At 34.2% G+C, this 21,671-nt stretch overlaps 1 protein-coding gene across 9 annotated transcripts in view; it reads left to right on the top strand.

The window, feature by feature from the left end:
• Positions 1–3,298: 3,298 nt before the first annotated feature.
• LOC113643449 (carcinoembryonic antigen-related cell adhesion molecule 20-like) overlaps positions 3,299–21,671 on the top strand; it is a 28,634-nt gene continuing 10,261 nt past the window's right edge. Inside the window, exons 1-13 of one of the 9 annotated variants that reach the window (XM_047810917.1) lie at positions 3,299–3,546; positions 3,990–4,304; positions 5,382–5,657; positions 5,788–6,054; positions 9,402–9,683; positions 11,911–12,192; positions 13,841–13,970; positions 14,311–14,348; positions 14,542–14,564; positions 14,894–14,995; positions 15,301–15,372; positions 15,512–15,567; positions 16,490–16,830. In XM_047810917.1, the coding sequence (XP_047666873.1) occupies positions 3,495–3,546; positions 3,990–4,304; positions 5,382–5,657; positions 5,788–6,054; positions 9,402–9,683; positions 11,911–12,192; positions 13,841–13,970; positions 14,311–14,348; positions 14,542–14,564; positions 14,894–14,995; positions 15,301–15,372; positions 15,512–15,535 (1,863 nt within the window). In that variant the 5' untranslated portion in view covers positions 3,299–3,494 and the 3' untranslated portion in view covers positions 15,536–15,567; positions 16,490–16,830. The other 8 variants (XR_007140091.1, XM_047810920.1, XM_047810918.1 and 5 more) reach the window with 8 other exon arrangements.

The raw sequence follows: 21,671 nt of genomic DNA, 5'->3' as shown, positions 1-21,671 counted from the left end.
ACAATTTCAATCAAGTATTGAAGACCGGTCCCCGAATCTTGTGCTCGGAGAATCATGAATCGTGGTCAACAAAATTAATGTGGTTTGTTTATGATTACAACTCCCTACCTTTGTTTTCCATGGCTCTGTCAACTTTTTAATTTGCTTTATTTATTTTAATTAATTTTATTTACTTCTGAGGACCTGGAGGCATCTGTCCCATCGTCTCTTGCCCTGGTCAAACGCTGTTTGAGCACCTGGAGAAAGGCACATGCCATTCTTCTCAAGTCGTCCCGGAGCTATGCCCGCTGGGCCAACCGTAAGCACCACCCAAGATTGTTTTTCTCTTTTGTTGCTCAATAAATCGGATCATTTCTCCTCTACCAGGTGTCTCTGCATTTGGGTCTTTTCCGACTGACCTTTGACATATTAATATGATTATATTGTTGTTATTAAAAGTACTTGTATTGAATTTTAGGAGTCATTGATATATTAAATATGTCAATATTTTTTAGTACTTTTGTGGAAATATCTGTTGAAGAGAAACTAAAAAAAATGGTTAAGGGTTTTATGTAGTATGCTAGAATTCTTCTAGGATGTTGAATGTTATTAGACATTCTATACGTGAAACTAGTGATGTCCTGCAGCCACAAATATGCTGAAGTCATTCAAAACATAATAAATGTTGACAGCAGAAACTTTAAAATTGTAGTCATAATCTTTTGTGCTACAATGGTTAATGTTCTTTTATTTTGATGACAGTGTCTTGGTTATTTTGTAAAGCATTCTAGTAAAATGGTGGTAAAACCCACAGCTAAAATTTCATTAAATCATTAAGTTTAACAATGTTTTAGAGAAAATCTGTGTTTATAAATTGTAGAAATGCTGTTCAGCAGACTTTTTTTTGCACCACCCAAAAAACTTCTATATAGAACAGTAAACTGCAATAAACAGAATAAATTCAATATTAACATGGTAGCCTATAATATGCATTAGTATAAAGAGGTCAAATATATGCAGTTTTATATATTTAGGGAGTTGGCAGCCTGACAGCCTTCAGTGTTGTTTTTTCTTCCAGTGGTCTGTTACATAACAGAATACATTACTTACTTTACTTACCTATAAAAATTTTAACATCTAATTTGCTTTGGGGAAAAAAAAAATTTTCACTAGTGACCTGAGAATACAGAAGATATAATATTATAACATTAACATGTAAAATGACCTCCTATTATAAATTAGGGAGCCAAAAATGTTTGCACAGTTCTGTATATTTGTACATATTTCCATGCATATTCCAGTGTGGAAAATAAAAAGCAATACCTTTTGTGTGCTGTATTTGGTGTTTAGCCACCAGCCTGATGACACTGACAGTGAATTTTCTGCATGCATTTATTAGCCCAATAACATGATATTAAGACTGTGTAAACCCACCTTTGGCCAGTAGAGAGCATTGGAAGATCAGAGATTGCAGAGCATAAGCAAAGACTATTGGGCATAACTGGCAAATACAAAAACGGGTGCAAAAAATATCAAATACAACTGGAACACACAATTCTATTTTACCCGAAAATGTGTTAATCTAAGAAATTGTATCCTGTAAAAAAAAACAACAACTAAAAGGTACAGCAGCATTTTATTTGAAAATAACCAATGTATGAATCATCCAGACCTGATTTGGCAGGCAATGTATGCACCCTATATTATTGGCAATTTATAAATCCGATATTTATGGCAATGTATACATCCTAGCATTTCCTCACAACAACCACATAGATAACAGTTAACATGTTGTACACATAAAATACAAAAAAACCCAAAAAACATTTCCCATCAGCCTCTATTGTACATACAGTATATTATACTGTATATGGCCAAAAAAAAAGTTTGTTTGACATCTTTCTAGAATCTGTTGTTACAAAGTTGGAAGCATTCAGTTGTATAGAATTATTTCAATGCTTTAGTTCTAAGATTTGCTGTAGTATTAAATATTAAGAATTCCTATGGTTGAACTCCTCAACCACACCAAAGACCTTTAGGGCTGAGCCTCCTCACACCTCAGGCCTTCTCACCTGACAGATTGTTGCACACACAAAATTTTAGTTATTTCACATACTGTATCATTTCACAGTTTTGTTTATTGCAGATATTGTTATTGCAAATATTACCTAGTTATTGCATGTATTGCACATACTTTGAAAACAATACAGACTTGCACATACAGTACCAAGATGGTGGATCACGGCACATAGGTGTGTGGGTGCATTGTATGTTGACTGAGTGAACATTCTTTTGTGACTGGAGTTTTAATTAACCAGACAAAAGTGCACTCTTCGGCTGTATGAGAGGAGATAATCTCTTCATCTAATCCTTCCTTGGGGTCCTGTTCCTGTTGGCCATGTCCAAAACACCTTCCCTAATTCACCAGAGGACAGATATCAACTATTCTGAGAAAAACGAAGAGGAAGAGAAAGAGGAAGTGAATATATGGTTAAACATGGACAAAAGCAAGCTCCTAAAGCTAAAAGTAAAATTTCACACTTCAAAAAACATTATGATTTAGATTAAAAAAACATTATGATTTAGATTAAAAACAAAATTCTGTATGAATGATTAAAATAAATATAGGCAGTCAAAGCCTATGCATTTTATATTTCACTTTATGTTTGCTCTTGTAAGCTGTTCTATACACTATGTATAGTGTTTATCCTGTCCTGTAACGAGAGAGAAACATTAGTGTGAATAATATTGTTTAAAAGGTTACTGATCTGCTTTCTGATAGATAGATATACATCTGATGCATCTGAATTTAAAGCTTTTATCATTTTTCCTGTAATTCATAAGAGATATAGATAAATGAAATATTTATATTGTGATTTGTGTAAATATGGAAATTATCATTAATCTGACAGTCTGTTTTGTTCTCTGTTTAGTGATTTTATAGTGATTTCTATTGAACAGAAAATGTATACATGACCCTCATCTTACATAAACATAATAATGTAATATCATTTAACTGTCTTTAGTAGAGAATAAAATAAAAAGAGTACAGTGAAAGTTTTGCTTGTCAGTGTGACACATTTGTGAATAGAAAAATCATCTGTGTAATTTATTTTAACTTTTTTCTACAGATGTTTTTTGCTCTTTTCTGACACTGAATGCATGATATTGTGACTGTGTGAAACTGTATTTGACCAGTAGAGGGCGCTGTCTGATCAGTGTCGGTAGCTCATAACTGACAAATTCAGAAATGATCTTTCAGATATTAACTGAGGTGAACATCTTATATTGCTATAACAAAATAAATGGGTTTGACATCTGAAGAGAATTTGCATGAACAAAGTTTTGTTCAAAGGTCACAGAGTATGACACTCTATGGCTAGTTATACAGTTACAAAGGCGGAAACTGAACATAACACTATTTTATCCACTGAAGCCTGAAGTGATTATTCACTACAGATCTCTCTTTAGTGACGATTATTGAGTAGCAGTGGTGGAGCTCCGGATCTCTCCTGATGGATTTACACACTGTGTGCTGCAGTCTGCTTCTGCTACTGACATGTTCAGGTGACTCTCTCTCTCTCTCTCTCTCTCTCTCTCTCTCTCTCTCTCTCTCTCTCTCCAAAATCTACAGTTAATAATCTTAGTGAAACTTTACTGTAAATACAGCTTTATTATTTAATTCCCTGTCAGGACTCCTGCATGGACATTCTCTGCTCGACCGTTAGGGGGCGTTCCGGCAGTGTTTTCTGTCACGTGTCTTGTCTCACTCACCTCTTTGTTATTGGGTTCATTATTATGTGGATTTATTTCCTCTGCGCTCAGTGTTTTGGTTTCGTGTATTTATTTACTTATTTACTTATTTTGTGTCTTTGTTAATGAAATCTGTTTTTATTTTATATCCTTACATTTGGGTCTGTTTTTATTCCTGTGATTTCTGACAGAACGCAGACAAAAAAAAAGAGAGGACTAAACGAAAGCTAAACGTATATATTTGTTTATTCACACAGGTCGAGGCTTTGGCCAAGTGTTGGAATTACCTGAGAGTATAAATAAAACAGTTGGAGAGAATGTAGTAATTACCCCAAAACGTATTCCTCATCCTCCTCACAGCTTTGTCAGATGGAACTTTAATACAGTAGTCATTCTTACTGGACCACCGAATGGAGTTGATATACTGCCACCGTACAAAGACAGACTCAGTTTTAACACCACATCTTTAGCTCTGGAGCTCAGGAGCCTGACTGAGAGTGATACTGGACAATATGTACTGAGTGTAGACACTACAACTACTTACACTGCTCACACCTCACTGCTGGTACTTGGTGAGTAAAAAAAAAAAACTTTTCTTTTAAACACAATTGTTTTACAGTTTCTTATTTTGTAAATACAAGGTAAAACTTTACTGCTCAGGTGTTTGCTTCTCTGCTGCTGCTCTGTACAACAGTGAAAAAGTCATCAGTACAATTAAGCTCTATTCACAAACTGGTGCTTCACAATGCCTCTGATTCTATAAGAGACTTCATATAAACATTCATTAAAATGTTACAAAGAAATGTTTATTAAAGAGTTTATATTATTTATTGTATATCTATTGTTTGAGCTGAATATTTTAGTGAATTTAAATATCTCTTAATATTAGTATTATATTATTAAATATCAACGTTGTGCTGCTTGTTTATTAAGCAGAGACTGCAGCCTATGTGAAAATCTTATTTTAATCCACAACACAGGGATATTGGTGTATTTGTGGTTTAACTTGTTTCTATGCTTCTGTAAAGCTGCTTTAAGACAATGTGAATTAAAAGCGCTATACAAATAAATTGAATTGAATTGAACTTGTAAATCCCCAGCTACAAGCAGTGAGAAAAATTAATATTATGAGTGCACTTGGGCCTTTGGGGTGGGGGGTGGAGGGTGTTCATTATTATTATTAGTTTCTGATTCCAAATCCTTTGTTAATGATCCATTGTATGTATATTGTTAGGGCTTTCCTTATTTTAATAACCACCAGCAGTTTTAAATAGTATAAAATCATGTCCATTTGAATATTATTAATTTATAAATCTAGTTTATAATATATTAGTTTTAGCAAATTGCTGTATGAATTACACAAAATTGTTTAATTGTGATTGAAACTGTGGTGTTTTCAGCCATTTAGGTGATTCCTTGGTTTTGAGAGTATTCCTTAATTTCAGAGATAAAGAATTATTGTGTAATTTTACTTATTATTCTAATTCTTATTGTTTTTTTTATTATTGTTTTTTGTTTTTTTACTACAAACGTATAGTTTAAATATATCTTTATTACCTTTGTCCTTATCCTTTTTTCAGTTAATTTGTGTTAAAAACCTTGAGTGTTAAGTTGTGTGTCTGAGCCCTGTACTGCAATTTAAACTCCAGTTCCAGTCTCCAGCGTTACCATAGTGCCAAGTCAAACAGAGCTGGTTGAAAACAGCACTGTGAGTTTCCTCTGTTCTGCGTCCGGCTCCTCTATTTCATTTATTTGGCTGAATGGCAGCTCTGAGATAACGGCAGGGGAGAGAGTTCAGCTAACAGACAACAACAGCAAACTGACCATTACCAGTGTGATGAGAGGTGACACAGGCCCATACGAGTGTGAAGTATACAACAGTATCAACAGAAATAGGAGTCTCCCATTCAGCCTCACCATTTACTGTGAGTCATGTTATATCATGCGACTTGTTGACAGTCGTGAGGTTTATCCAACAATCATGCATGATATACCTGGTCTCCATAAGACCATGATGGCTCTAAAGACGACTAAATATGGACTGTTCCATTGCAGATGGTCCTGAAAATGTTGCTGTGGCAGCAGATCTAGAGGAACCTTTCTACATTTCTGGGTCTAATCTCAAATTAAACTGCTCAGCTGAGTCCAGGCCTGCTGCTGAGATTCATTGGGCTGTGAATGAAACAGAGCTTGTTGAAAAGGGCCAAGTGCTCAAACTGAACAACATTCAGATCAGTCACAGTGGCAATTACACCTGCATAGCCTATAACACACAGACCCTACAAAACTCTGTGTCTGAATCGATCAGCGTCAATATACTAGGTGGGTTATAGATTAGTTATTGAAATCATGCAACCTGAAAAACACTGACAGATTAATCTCTTCACAAAGAAATTGAGTAGTATTTAAGTAGTATGTTTTATACAGTATTATGTAAGGAGTAAACAGAGTTGTGGCATGTTGTTATAGGAAAATAATTCATTATGGGTGTGTCATGTTTCCATGAAAACCAGAGACTCCTGTGATGAATGTTACAAAGCACTGACAATGAGCAATCCTTCCTTAGTTGTTAAATAATGATCTCCTTACAAAGTGCATCAGCTTATCAATAACACAAAATCTTTTAGGCTTAGGCTTAAAGGTAATGCTTCTGCTGTACATGTCCCTCTGAATTATAGATATTATATTGTAGTAGAAATAACATTTAATTTAAAGCATTATTTCTATAATTTTAATTTCTATCTGCACTTTGCAGAATGGAATTGAACTTGTAAATCCCGAGCTACAAGCAGTGAGAAAAATTAATACTTTGAGTGCACTTGGGCCTTTTTTGGGGGGTGGGGGGTGGGGGGTTGTGTGTTCATTATTAGTTTCTGATTCCAAATCCGTTGTTAATGAGCCATTGTATGTAAATTGTAAGGTCTTTCCTTATTTTAAAAACCACCAGCAGCTTTAAATAGTATAAAAAATCATGTCTATTTGAATCTTATTAATTTATAAATCTAGTTTATAATATATTAGTTTTAGTAAATTGCTGTATGAATTACACAAAATTGTTTAATTGTGATTGAAACTGTGGTGTTTTCACCCATTTAGGTAATTCCTTGGTTTTGAGAGTATTCCTTAATTAAAGTAATAAAGAATTATTGTATAATTTTACTTATTATTCTAATTATTATTGTGTGTTTTTTTTTTTTTAAGTTTTTTACTACAAAAGTATAGTAAAAGTATATAAAATATATCTTTATTATCTTTGTTGTTATCCTTTTTTCAGTTAATTTGTGTTGAAACCTTGAGTGTTAAGTTGTGTGTCTGAGCCCCTTACTGCAATTTAACTCCCAGTTCCAGTCTCCAGCGTTACCATAGTGCCAAGTCAAACAGAGCTGGTTGAAAACAACACTGTGAGTTTCGTCTGTTCTCCGTCCGGCTCCTATCTCTCATTTATTTGGCTGAATGGCAGCTCTGAGATAACAGCAGGGGAGCGAGTTCAGCTAACAGACAACAACAGCAAACTGACCATTACCAGTGTGATGAGAGGTGACACAGGCCCATACGAGTGTGAAGCAAACAACAGTATCAGCAGAAATAGGAGTCTCCCATTCAGCCTCACCATTTACTGTGAGTCATGATATGTCATGCGACTTGTTGACCGGTGTGAGGTTTATCCAACAATCATGCATGATATACCTGGTCTCCACAAGACCATTATGGCTCTAAAGACGACTAAATACGGACTGTTCCATTGCAGATGGTCCTGAAAATGTTGCTGCAGCAGCAGATCCAGAGGAACCCTTCTACAGTTCTGGGTCTAATCTCACATTAAACTGCTCAGCTGAGTCCAGGCCTGCTGCTGAGTTTCATTGGGCTGTGAATGGAACAGAGCTTGTTGAAATGGGCCAAGAGCTCAAACTGACCAACATTCAGATCAGTCACAGTGGCAATTACACCTGTATAGCCCATAACACACAGACCCTACAAAACTCTGTGTCTCTACCCATCAGCGTCACTATACTAGGTGAGTTATAGATTAGTTATTGAAATCGTGCAGCAAAATTAAATTCAAATCAAAGCAGCTCCCCGGAAATGTGGAGAATTTTCATTGTTGCTGAAATTTTGGTAGCAAAAATGTTTATTTAACTGTAGTAGTTGGCAACAGAAAAATTGTAAATACATGTGTAAACCTGAAAAACACTGACAGATTAATCTCTTCACAAAGAAAGTGAAAATGGATTGATACAATATTTTGCACTCACAAGGAAGTAAAGCTGTTACATTTAACTATTATTCAAAATAGTATGTTTTATACAGTATTATGTAAGGAGCAGTGTTGTAATGTAACGAAGTACATGCATAAAATTTTCGTGTCCACTTTTGCCATTTAATAATACCATAACCTTTGGCTTACTATGAAGTCATATAATATATAATATAAAACTCTTCTTGTTTTAAATTCTCACTGAGGGCTAAAACCCCTAAAGAGGAAATCATAGAATCTCTCCTGCTCCTATGCCCACCGTAAATCACTGAAATTTTACTTTTTACTTTTACTTCAAATACTTAAGTACATTAAATATCAGAAAATTACTTTTCATACTTACTGTAAGTACAGTATATATCAGATACTTTAAGACTTTTACTTGAGTAATATTCTAAAAGGTGACTTTCACTTCTACCAAAGTCTTCCAAAGATTTCTACAAAATCTTTTAGGCTTAGGCTTAAAGGTAATGCTTCTGCTGTACATGTCCCTCTGAATTACTATAGATATTATATTGTAGTAGAAATAACATTTAATTGAAAGCATTATTTCTATAATTTTAATTTCTATCTGCACTTTGCGGAAATTAATCATGTTTAAAAATTCTGATAACTCCATGTGTGATTATTATATAAATATAATCTAGTGGCGAGGGGTGAAAATAAGTCAGTGTTTAGAAAATCGAATTTTCAGTGACTGTCTTCTGCTTTTGAGAGTACTTCTTGAATGTGAAGTTTATTAAATGCTAATACTTGTAGGGCTTTGCTTGACAGTACAAGAAGTAATTATTTTAAATCATATTAGCTAATAGAGTGAAGTGATTACAGTATTATCTTGATCGTAGATCATTGATATTTAGTCTTAACTGTACTGACAGGGCAAATAGTGTTTCTAGTGATTACTGTATTACTGTTTTGATTATAGATTTGTGTTGAAATCTATTGTGAACTGTCATGCATCTGAGTCCTGTATAACATTTTAATCCCCAGTGCCAGTCTCTTATGTTGCCATAATACCAAGTATAAAAGAAGTGTGTGATTATTATATAAATATAATCTAGTGGTGGATGAAAATAAATGTGTTTAGAAAAAGTCTTCGAATTTTCAGTGACCATTTTCCTTATTAAAACTTGAGAGAACTTCTTAAATGTGAAGGTTATTAAGTGCTAATTCTTGTAGGGCTTTGCTTGAGACAGTAAGTGATAATTATTTTAAATAATATTAACTAATAGAGTAAGTAAAGTGATTACAGTATTATCTTGATTGTAGGTCATTGATATTTAGTCTTAACGGTACTGACAGGGCTAATAGTGTTTCTAGTGATTACTGTATTACTGTTTTGATTATAGATTAGTGTTGATATATTATGCAAAATTGAATGTATCTGAGTCCTGTATTACATTTTAATCCCCAGTGCCAGTCTCCAACGTTGCCATAATACCAAGTCTAACCGAAGTTGAACTCAACAACACTGTGAGTGTCATCTGCTCTGCATCCGGCTCCTCTCTCTCATTTATTTGGCTGAATGGCAGCTCTGAGGTAACAGCAGGGGAGCGAGTTCAGCTAACAGACAACAACAGAAATTTGACCATTACCAGTGTGATAAGAGGTGACACAGGCCCATACGAGTGTGAAGCATACAACAGCATCAGCAGAAAAAAGAGTCTCCCAGTCAGCCTCACCATTAAGATTAATGGTGAGTTATTTCATATCATGCGACTTTTTGACAGTCATGAAGTGTCTCAACTCATTAATGTCACTGTACTTTGTGCGTTATAGATTAGTTATTGAAAGATATGTTTGCAATACAGACTCACAGTGCTGTATAGTTTATATAAAATTGCATATGCCAAGAGAAACTGTGTCAACATATATGCCATATGTTTAAATGACCTCAGAGTATTAATAAAGTGGTTCGCTAGAATGTAGTGATTTCCCCAATCCATATTCCTGATCCTCCTTACTACATAGTCAGATGGAGGGTTAATACAACAAATATTCTTTCTGGAACATTGAGTGCAAATACTATTCTTCCATCATACAAAGAGAGAGAGAGAGAGTCAGCCTGACATTATCTCTGGAGCTCAGGAGCCTGACTGAGAATGATACTGGATATATTTTCTGACTGTAGACACTGTAATAAATCTTTTCACTGGTCAAACCTCACTGCTGGTGCTTGGTGAGTAAAAAAACAAAGCACTAAATAATTTTCTTACATGATCTAAAACAACATCTTAAAATACGTTTCGTAACATTTTACAGTCAATTCAAAACAAAACAGTAGATTATAGGAATTCAGTAGACTGAATTAAAACTGCTCCAATATATGATTTTGAACTGTGTTCATATTCTTGCTACTAGATTTTGCAGAATTATCTAAGATTCTTAATTCCAAATCCTTTGTTAATGATCCATTGTATGTATATTGTTAGGGCTTTCCTTATTTTAATAACCACCAGCAGTTTTAAATAGTATAAAATCATGTCCATTTGAATATTATTAATTTATAAATCTAGTTTATAATATATTAGTTTTAGTAAATTGCTGTATAAATTACACAAAATTGTTTACTTGTGATTGAAACTGTGGTGTTTTCAGCCATTTAGGTAATTCCTTGGTTTTGAGATTATTCCTTAATCTCAGAGATAAAGAATTATTGTACAATTTTACTTATTATTCTAATTATTATTGTTTTTTTTGTTTTGTTTTTTAAGTTTTTTACTACAAAAGTATAGTTAAAATATATCTTTATTATATTTGTCCTTATCTTTTTTAAAGTTAATTTGTGTTGAAACCTTGTGTATTAAGTTGTGTGTCTGAGCCCTGTACTGCAATTTAAACCCCAGTTCCAGTTCTGTGATGAATGTTACAAAGCACAGACAATGAGCAATCCTTCCTTAGTTGTTAAATAATTATCTCCTTACAAAGTGCATCAGCTTATCAATAACACAAAATCTTTTAGGCTTAGGCTTAAAAGTAATGCTTCTGCTGTACATGTCCCTCTGAATTACTATAGATATTATATTGTAGTAGAAATAACATTTAATTGAAAGCATTATTTCTATCATTTTAATTTCTATCTGCACTTTGCGGAAATTAATCATGTTTAAACATTCTGATAACTCCATGTGTGATTATTATATAAATATAATCTAGTGGCGAGGGGTGAAAATAAGTCAGTGTTTAGAAAATCGAATTTTCAGTGACTGTCTTCTGCTTTTGAGAGTACTTCTTGAATGTGAAGTTTATTAAATGCTAATACTTGTAGGGCTTTGCTTGACAGTACAAGAAGTAATTATTTTAAATCATATTAGCTAATAGAGTAAAATGATTACAGTATTATCTTGATCGTAGATCATTGATATTTAGTCTTAACTGTACTGACAGGGCAAATAGTGTTTCTAGTGATTACTGTATTACTGTTTTGATTATAGATTTTTGTTGAAATCTATTGTGAACTGTCATGCATCTGAGTCCTGTATAACATTTTAATCCCCAGTGCCAGTCTCTTATGTTGCCATAATACCAAGTATAAAAGAAGTGTGTGATTATTATATAAATATAATCTAGTGGTGGATGAAAATAAATGTGTTTAGAAAAAGTCTTCGAATTTTCAGTGACCATTTTCCTTATTAAAACTTGAGAGAACTTCTTAAATGTGAAGGTTATTAAGTGCTAATTCTTGTAGGGCTTTGCTTGAGACAGTAAGTGATAATTATTTTAAATAATATTAACTAATAGAGTAAGTAAAGTGATTACAGTATTATCTTGATTGTAGGTCATTGATATTTAGTCTTAACGGTACTGACAGGGCTAATAGTGTTTCTAGTGATTACTGTATTACTGTTTTTACTATAGATTAGTGTTGATATATTATGCAAAATTTAATGTATCTGAGTCCTGTATTACATTTTAATCCCCAGTGCCAGTCTCCAACGTTGCCATAATACCAAGTCTAACCGAAGTTGAACTCAACAACACTGTGAGTTTCATCTGCTCTGCATCCGGCTCCTCTCTTTCATTTATGTGGCTGAATGCCAGCTCTGAGGTAACGGCAGGGGAACGAGTTCAGCTAACAGACAACAACAGAAATTTGACCATTACCAGTGTGATAAGAGGTGACACAGGCCCATACGAGTGTGAAGCATACAACAGCATCAGCAGAAAAAAGAGTCTTCCAGTCAGCCTCACCATTAAGATTAATGGTGAGTTATTTCATATCATGCGACTTTTTGACAGTCATGAAGTGTCTCAACTCATTAATGTCACTGTACTATGTGCGTTATAGATTAGTTATTGAAAGATATGTTTGCAATACAGACTCACAGTGCTGTATAGTTTATATAAAATTGCATATGCCAAGAGAAACTGTGTCAACATATATGCCATATGTTTAAATGACCTCAGAGTATTAATAAAGTGGTTCGCTAGAATGTAGTGATTTCCCCAATCCATATTCCTGATCCTCCTTACTACATAGTCAGATGGAGGGTTAATACAACAAATATTCTTTCTGGAACATTGAGTGCAAATACTATTCTTCGATCATACAAAGAGAGAGAGAGAGAGTCAGCCTGACATTATCTCTGGAGCTCAGGAGCCTGACTGAGAATGATACTGGATATATTTTCTGACTGTAGACACTGTAATAAATCTTTTCACTGGTCAAACCTCACTGCTGGTGCTTGGTGAGTAAAAAAAAACAAAGCACTAAATAATTTTCTTACACGATCTAGAACAACATCTTAAAATACATTTCGTAACATTTTACAGTCAATTCAAAACAAAACACTAGATTATAGGAATTCAGTAGACTGAATTAAAACTGCTCCAATATATGATTTTGAACTGCATTCATATACTTGCTAATAGATTTTGCAGAATTATCTAAGATTCTTAATTCAGAAATCCTGTCTTTGTAAAACAATTTGTAATGTTTTACTTCTGAGTAAACATAGAATTTGTTTTTGTGACTTAAAGGTGGGGTCTCTGTTGTTTGAGAAACGCTTCAGAAAACTGAGTCGGGACGACAAACTAAACAAAAATCAAAACAAACGTGTAGCCAATGAGCAGAAAGGGGCGGGTCTTGTCAATATTGGCGGAGAGTGTTCAGTGCGCATATGTGACATTAGCAGAAGGCGGTTTTATCATTGGCATGAAGAATAAAAACAAAGAAAGAAAGCGAAGAAAGGCTTACGATAAGGCAAGATGTAGGACCCGTGTTAATATAGGATCAGCTTTCCAGTGCTGGAGAGAACTGAAGGAGCGGGAAGTTGGCCACATATAAACAGATTCGAGTCTCCCTTCAGCTATGATAAAGATACATTTCTTTCCAATAGTTTTCTGGGTTACGTATGTATGTGTGGGCGGAGCTATCAATTCAGGGGTGGGACCCATTTGGGTTAGGGGCGTGTTTGTTTTGGTGATTTCAAATGTCAACATTGGCTTTCAAACATACCTTTAATATATTTCTATAATTTTTGTACAACACTATATAAAAGAGAATTTACTAAAAAAAATACAGAAGAGGATTATAATGAACAACATTAATGAAAAGAGCAGAATTTTATCTTTTGTGTCAAGTGAAAAAAAAAATAAAGCAGTGGTGAAATAACAGCAGACACATTTTATCATTTATATTGATAAATATGCCACATGACCAATGTTCAACCAATGAATTAGGAAGCTCTCAGAGGGAGTGTGGGCTCCAAAATTAAACTGTATTGGAGTTTCCACTTAACTATAAGAGGTTTTCGTGTGTCATGTAAAAAAGTTATTTAAAAAAATGACTTGCTTATGGTGACATGTTCTTAAAAGATAATCTGCAGGTTTCAATTTTTTATCTATTAATAGATAGTGGGAATGAAGGAGGAGATGGAGATTCACTGTCTGCAGGAGCTATAGCTGGGATTGTTATTGGAGTTTTATTAGCTGTTGCTGCAATTGCTGGTTTGATTTTCTATTTTGTGAAAGTAAAAGAAATGTAAGTAAATTAGACCCTTAATTTCAAATATACTTATTTCATATATGGATATTTAGTAACAGTTCTTTTCTATGAGTTATAAACATGTATTTTTTGTAAGCGACGCATAGAACATGAAGTCAGTACCATAATTGTTTAATTGTTCATAATTATACCTGTTAACACTCAAAGTGCTGTTTTTATAAAGGTGAAGTAAAATTTGATATCAAATCAATGTATGTGTTCTTAATATTAAATATGTCTATGTAAATTTGTCTTCTTGTTGCTCACTCATGTAATATGAAATAACACTTCAATCTGTATGACACTATAATCTGGTCTACATTTTACTGTCATTCAGGCCAAGAACAAACTCCAGAGGAAATAACCAGAGTGGAGGTTTGTGTGAAGATCTTCAGTCATTGATAAATATTTGCTCAGTGTTAAAGACCAGACATTAGCTGATGGCATTTTTATGAGATTGATTATGCCATTCCTGGGAGATTCTGTGTTTGTTTAGGCTGTACAGTATTTATATACACCATCATTTACTACAACATAATGATCTATTTATATATTCTTTCTTATACAGCAACACATAATGCAGGTGGACATGTAAGTCGGTTTCTTTATTCAAGAAAAAAGTGGTGATATTAGGAAAATTAGTTTCAATTTGAAGAAGCAAGATACACTGCAAGATGTTTAATTTAGCTGCTCTTTACCTTTAAAGCTGCTAGAACGACTGTACTTCATCCCACAGCATGCAGAAGCCATAGATTAGTGTGTGTTGTGCTGCTTAGTCATGAAGTTACATGGACTTGAATGTGTACTAATAATTTGCTTATCACTTTTAATGAAATTGTTCATCAGTAAAGTACAGTTCACTAAATGTATGTCAAGTGTATTTATTTACCCATTTTACAGAGTTCTGCTTTTATTTTTAGGATTCACAGTATGAAAATATCCCCAGATTCCATAATCTGAACACCAGGGTGACTGTGGGTGGATCTGACACTCAGACGCCTCACAAACCTCACCCTGTTATGGTAAAGAGTCTATTTATTTGATTTGTACATTATTGCTATTACACTATTGCTACACTGGAAGATATTGAATTTAGATGCTCTTTACGTTTTAAGCTACTGGGGCGACTGTACTTCATCCCATAGCATGTACTGTAGAAGCCATAGATTAGTCTGTGTCATGCTGCTCAAAGTCATGAAATTACATTGACTCAAATGTGTACTAATAATCATCTGAAAACTTAATAATCATCAGTAAACACACAGTCCATTAAATGTATGTCATAAATGTAATTATTTACATTTTACAGCGTTCTTTTATTTTTTAGGATACATACTATGAAAATATGGTCGGCTCCCATAACAACCCTGTGATGCGTCACACACCTCACCCTGATGAGGTAAACAGTCCATTTATTTGATTTGTACACCATTATTAATTTAACCCTATCCCCATTGTGATGAATTTAACTATTGTTATTCTGACATTTTGTGATGTCACGTACAGCTTATTGAATTAATGTATAACTAACCATCTAGGGAGTAATATATGAAAACCCCTGACATGCAGAAATCAGCTCTTTTTTGATAATGAGGTAAGTAGCTTTACTTCAATTATATTTAGGACAAGAATAAGTTTCATCAAAGTAGTAGATTGGAGAAATTCTTATATACAGTAGCACTGAAGTAAACTCCAGAATAACTCATGCAACAAATGATATTTATGAAATATTACACAAGCAGGAGTTATATTGAACATCATTCAGTCAGGACCACTTCGTAAATGAAGGTTAGCGAGCATACAGTTGGTGTTGGCGGGATGGTTCTGTTCTGTCCGTGCGCATGCATGGACTGGGCAGGGAGGCAGCACTGGGGAATGAATAGACACACACACACACACACACACACCCAGGCGAGGATTTATTAGCAGCTGATGCAGCTTACTGCGTGGCCTGCCTGAATTAATGCGATGCTTGATGCACGGCTGTGATTTGGTTGTAGGCACAAGGGTGCAGGATGAGTGCTGCAAGTAATCACAGCTGTGCTGATATTCACTACAACTGCAAGACTGCGAGAAATTGATATGGAGTAGCTGACATTTCAGACATAGTATTACCAAATGTATTGTGATTTTTATTCCTCTCTTAAATAAAATAAATCCTCAAGATGACACACCGGATAGAGCATGTTTCCATGCAATACAGAGGCAGACAGACAGCCCTGAGTACAGTAAGTGTAGGAACAGTGTAGTAAAGTGGATTGAGAATCAGGGAAATGTTTGTGTTACTCTAAATATTGGCACTCCTGGAATATCAGAGCCTATTTTTATTTACAAAATAAAAACATTTTTTAGCTACATTTTTGAAATATTTTTTATGTTTCATCAACATACTTCCTCTTGTAATGGCTAAGAAGGTTATAAGCACTTCATGCATTCTTTGCCCAATTTCAACAGAGTTATAACAACGGTCATTGTTCACAAGATCTCATTTGGCTATAACACAATTCTGTTTGTAGTGTGACTGATCCTTGCTGATGTTTTGGTGATGCATTTTGTGAGCTGCTTTCATGCAGCCCTTCAGGACGACTTAAAACACGGCAACCACAAAACTCAGTTAAACTCTGTACAGTACTACTCTGAAACTATAAAACTGTACGCTCATCTGTCCTCTTCTTGGCACGTTTACAAACTGTCCAGACATTTGAATTTTTAACAAACATTATGTCCCTCATTGCTCCTAATGGTTAATTATTAATGTATTGTTATATGCATAAAACTGTGTCAAATCGCACCTGAATGTTTACTGATCAGTGCTCTTTGACCTCCTCTTATTCCTAATCGGTGATGTTTATGGTCTTTTCAGAAGCATCCATTTCCTCCTGCACCAGCATTTAACTCTTCTAGTCTAGGCTTTGTGACATTTATTTTTGAGTCATGTAATTCTAATTCAGTTTCAAACACTTTTGCTGCAATGATTATTTTGTATAATGTTTGTTAACCTCCTAAGACCCGATCTTTGGTTTGGCTTGTATTTTAGTTACAATGTGATGTCCACGTATGTGGACACCAGGTCATAGGAAGTTAAACCCAGTTCAGGAAGGAAGACATGATTGTATGATCAACACACTGCATTTTATCTGTTACCAGCTCTGGAAAGAGGAAGTAACAGTGAATATTTGTATTGATTTGGTGTAAAGGAGCGGAAAACAATGATTTGTTAAATATGTTTATGAATAATTATAGCATGAATAGAAGCTGTCAAAGTCTGTACATATGACAACTCTGAGAGATGAAAATGTATAAAAACATTTATGTGTAGTAATTTTATAAGAAAATAAATTGTATTACTTTTGTATTAATTCTAATTCATTGTACTTAGGATTAGTAAATTTAACTTTTCACCTTAAGTTATTATTAATTATTATTATTATTAATAACTTAAGGTTATTTATATTGTTGTTTATCGGGCCTTTACCTAGCCTGTGATAAGAAATACCCTTGAATATTTTATGAAAGGTCAGTGATCTTTTTTACCTTGCGTTCCATTTTGTTGTTTTGATTTCTTTATTTAAGGCAAAAAACTTTCACTTGTTTTGACAATATATATTCTGTAAAGATATATTCTGTAAAATCATTTACTAGACATATGTGTCTAATTTTCCTGTTTAGAATTCTGTGGTTTTTTCAATACATCTTATACAAAAAGGTATAAAGGTTATAAATTAGAATGGTTAAAACTCTAGGTTATTTCAGTTACAAACTCATTCAAATTTCATTAGAATTATTGCAGTTTCCTTGTAATAATAAAGGGTGCAGCTAAACAGAAGAATACAAAGAGAATTCAATATAAAAGATCTAAGACTTCAAGTGCACAGCTTCTACACTTGGTAAAGATGTGGCCAAACTTGAGAAGGAAAATGCAGACTTCACGGAGTGAGTACAGGAACAAGAGCAATACAAATGCTGTTAGAACCTAGTCTTGTGTAGACAGACCATCAGAAGGTCTGGACTCCACAGCTGCTTTTATTGGCCAAGGACAACCAAGAGACTGTCTGACTGAAAAAAAAAGTCCAAATGTATGTTCCTATTAAAACATACTGATGTGAAACTGTAGTTATTCCCCTCAAAATTTTTTATTTAATCAGTCTATACCATTTAGTATCATAAAATTTCAAATTTTTTTTGTTCATGGTAAATCCAGCATTAAGCAGATCCTTATAAGTACTTACAGAGAGCTGTAGTTGCCGTGGTTACTGCTGACATACCTGGTGGCTGGTCCAGGCTCTGTAGCACAATGTAGTCACTTTCCAGTGCTCTTTTCTTTCCCAGTTTTATCCTTACCCCGTTCACTGAAACACTCAATTTTTTTTTAGGAAAATCAGCCACACTTCCTCAATCCAGCATCCATTCATTAGTAATAGTTAATACAGAAAGAGTGGAGGAACTTTGTGGGATTAGTGTCATCTGACTGCTAGTTTCAACTCATTACATGACTACAGATTCCTCAAACCTCTATTTTTTCTTTTCTGTCTCCCTGTTAAGCTTTTGTCATGTTTTATCTTGGTTATGTATTATATCATGTATGTATGTATATACAGTATGCATGTCTCTGCTTTGTTTCTTTGCTATGTATTTTTCTTAATAAATGAATAATAATAAATCCAGCTACCTATTCCTATTAAGAAGTACTGTAAATGAAAATGTTAGAAAAATGAGGAAGAAAATGAAAGCAGTTTGTCATTTTAAAGCAACTTGATAAAACATAAACAAATCAAAGTCATCAGTTCAAATATCTTTAAATCTATGGCTAAACTTTAAAGAGAAACTTGCTTATATTAAAAAAGTGCTCTCAACAACATCATCAACAACAACATACCTCTCTGTGATTACATGATAAACAAAACTTAAGGGGAACCAGATTCAAAAGAGTAGCCATCCTCATCTTGGTGACACCAATACTATTCTTCACCTCCCCAATCAAGTCATGGCTTGGCATAATGTTTGTATTGCAGTGCTTTATAATTAATGTTAACACTATATAACAAGATTAGGCTAGACTGTAAAAAGTAAAAGAACTGTCACTAATCTGTAAACGGCAACTAGAAAAACAGGCAGGGTCAAACCAGGCAGAGCAGGGACAGGAACAAAGGCAGCCTTAGAAGACCATCTTGCAAAGAAATATGTGTAGGCTGCATCCTAGTATGCTGTAGGTGCCTGGTGACACAAAATTTTCACCGCTCCGAAAGTGAAAATTCAAGATGGCCACCGAAGTGGAAGTGAGCATTGCGAACCGGGAAGTGTGAGGATTTATGCTGAAAAATAAAATGTATTAATTCAAGGACTTATTTTTAATTTTGTTCAGCTGCTACACAGTCCATGTACAAACTCTATTCTATACTCTAACTGTATTCTCATGAAGATGGAGATGCTACCCTTAAAAGCCAGTCCTCTAATCTTCTGGCTTGTTGGGCCATATTCTTCCCCTTTGCAAGATCCCTACTTCCAGTGAGACTGCCCCATGTTTACTGCCCCCAATATTCATCTAACTTTTGGAAGGATTTCTGCCAACTCCTGGGAGCTATGGTCAGTCTATCATCTGGTTTCCACCCTCAAACTAATGGCCAAACTGACAATTTCAATCAAGTATTGAAGACCGGTCCCCGAATCTTGTGCTCAGAGAATCCTGAATCGTGGTCAACAAAATTAATGTGGTTTGTTTATGATTACAACTCCCTACCTTTGTTTTCCATGGCTCTGTCAACTTTTTAATTTGCTTTATTTATTTTAATTAATTTTATTTACTTCTGAGGACCTGGAGGCATCTGTCCCATCGTCTCTTGCCCTGGTCAAACGCTGTTTGAGCACCTGGAGAAAGGCACATGCCATTCTTCTCAAGTCCTCCTGGAGCTATGCCCGCTGGGCCAACCGTAAGCACCACCCAAGATTGTTTTTCTCTTTTGTTGCTCAATAAATCGGATCATTTCTCCTCTACCAGGTGTCTCTGCATTTGGGTCTTTTCCGACTGACCTTTGACATATTAATATGATTATATTGTTGTTATTAAAAGTACTTGTATTGAATTTTAGGAGTCATTGATATATTAAATATGTCAATATTTTTTAGTACTTTTGTGGAAATATCTGTTGAAGAGAAACTAAAAAAAAAATGGTTAAGGGTTTTATGTAGTATGCTAGAATTCTTCTAGGATGTTGAATGTTATTAGACATTCTATACGTGAAACTAGTGATGTCCTGCAGCCACAAATATGCTGAAGTCATTCAAAACATAATAAATGTTGACAGCAGAAACTTTAAAATTGTAGTCATAATCTTTTGTGCTACAATGGTTAATGTTCTTTTATTTTGATGACAGTGTCTTGGTTATTTTGTAAAACATTCTAGTAAAATGGTGGTAAAACCCACAGCTAAAATTTCATTAAATCATTAAGATTAACAATGTTTTAGAGAAAATCTAAGTGTTTATAAATTGTAGAAATGCTGTTCAGCAGACTTTTTTTTTGCACCACCCAAAAAACTTCTATATAGAACAGTAAACTGCAATAAACAGAATAAATTCAATATTAACATGGTAGCCTATAATATTCATTAGTATAAAGAGGTCAAATATATGCAGTTTTATATATTTAGGGAGTTGGCAGCCTGACAGCCTTCAGTGTTGTTTTTTCTTCCAGTGGTCTGTTACATAACAGAATACATTACTTACTTTACTTACCTATAAAAATTTTAACATCTAATTTGCTTTGGGGAAAAAATAAATTTTCAATAGTGACCTGAGAATACAGAAGATATAATATTATAACATTAACATATAAAATGACCTCCTATTATAAATTAGGGAGCCAAAAATGTTTGCACAGTTCTATATATTTGTACATATTTCCATGCATATTCCAGTGTGGAAAATAAAAAGCAATACCTTTTGTGTGCTGTATTTGGTGTTTCCCCACCAGCCTGATGACACTGACAGGGAATTTTCTGCATGCATTTATTAGCCCAATAACATGATATTAAGACTGTGTAAACCCACCTTTGGCCAGTAGAGAGCATTGGAAGATCAGAGATTGCAGAGCATAAGCAAAGACTATTGGGCATAACTGGCAAATACAAAAACGGGTGCAAAGAATATCAAATACAACTGGAACACACAATTCTATTTTACCCGAAAATGTGTTAATCTAAGAAATTGTATCCTGTAAAAAAAACAACAACTAAAAGGTACAGCAGCATTTTATTTGAAAATAACCAATGTATGAATCATCCAGACCTGATTTGGCAGGCAATGTATGCACCCTATATTATTGGCAATTTATAAATCCGATATTTATGGCAATGTATACATCCTAGCATTTCCTCACAACAACCACATAGATAACAGTTAACATGTTGTACACATAAAATACAAAAAAACCCAAAAAACATTTCCCATCAGCCTCTATTGTACATACAGTATATTATACTGTATATGGCCAAAAAAAAAGTTTGTTTGACATCTTTCTAGAATCTGTTGTTACAAAGTTGGAAGCATTCAGTTGTATAGAATTATTTCAATGCTTTAGTTCTAAGATTTGCTGTAGTATTAAATATTAAGAATTCCTATGGTTGAACTCCTCAACCACACCAAAGACCTTTAGGGCTGAGCCTCCTCACACCTCAGGCCTTCTCACCTGACAGATTGTTG

Source organism: Tachysurus fulvidraco, chromosome 3 (genome assembly GCF_022655615.1).
Source record: "Tachysurus fulvidraco isolate hzauxx_2018 chromosome 3, HZAU_PFXX_2.0, whole genome shotgun sequence".
In the NCBI taxonomy this organism is placed as follows: Eukaryota; Metazoa; Chordata; class Actinopteri; order Siluriformes; family Bagridae; genus Tachysurus; species Tachysurus fulvidraco.
This window is presented reverse-complemented; position numbering and strand designations above follow the sequence as displayed.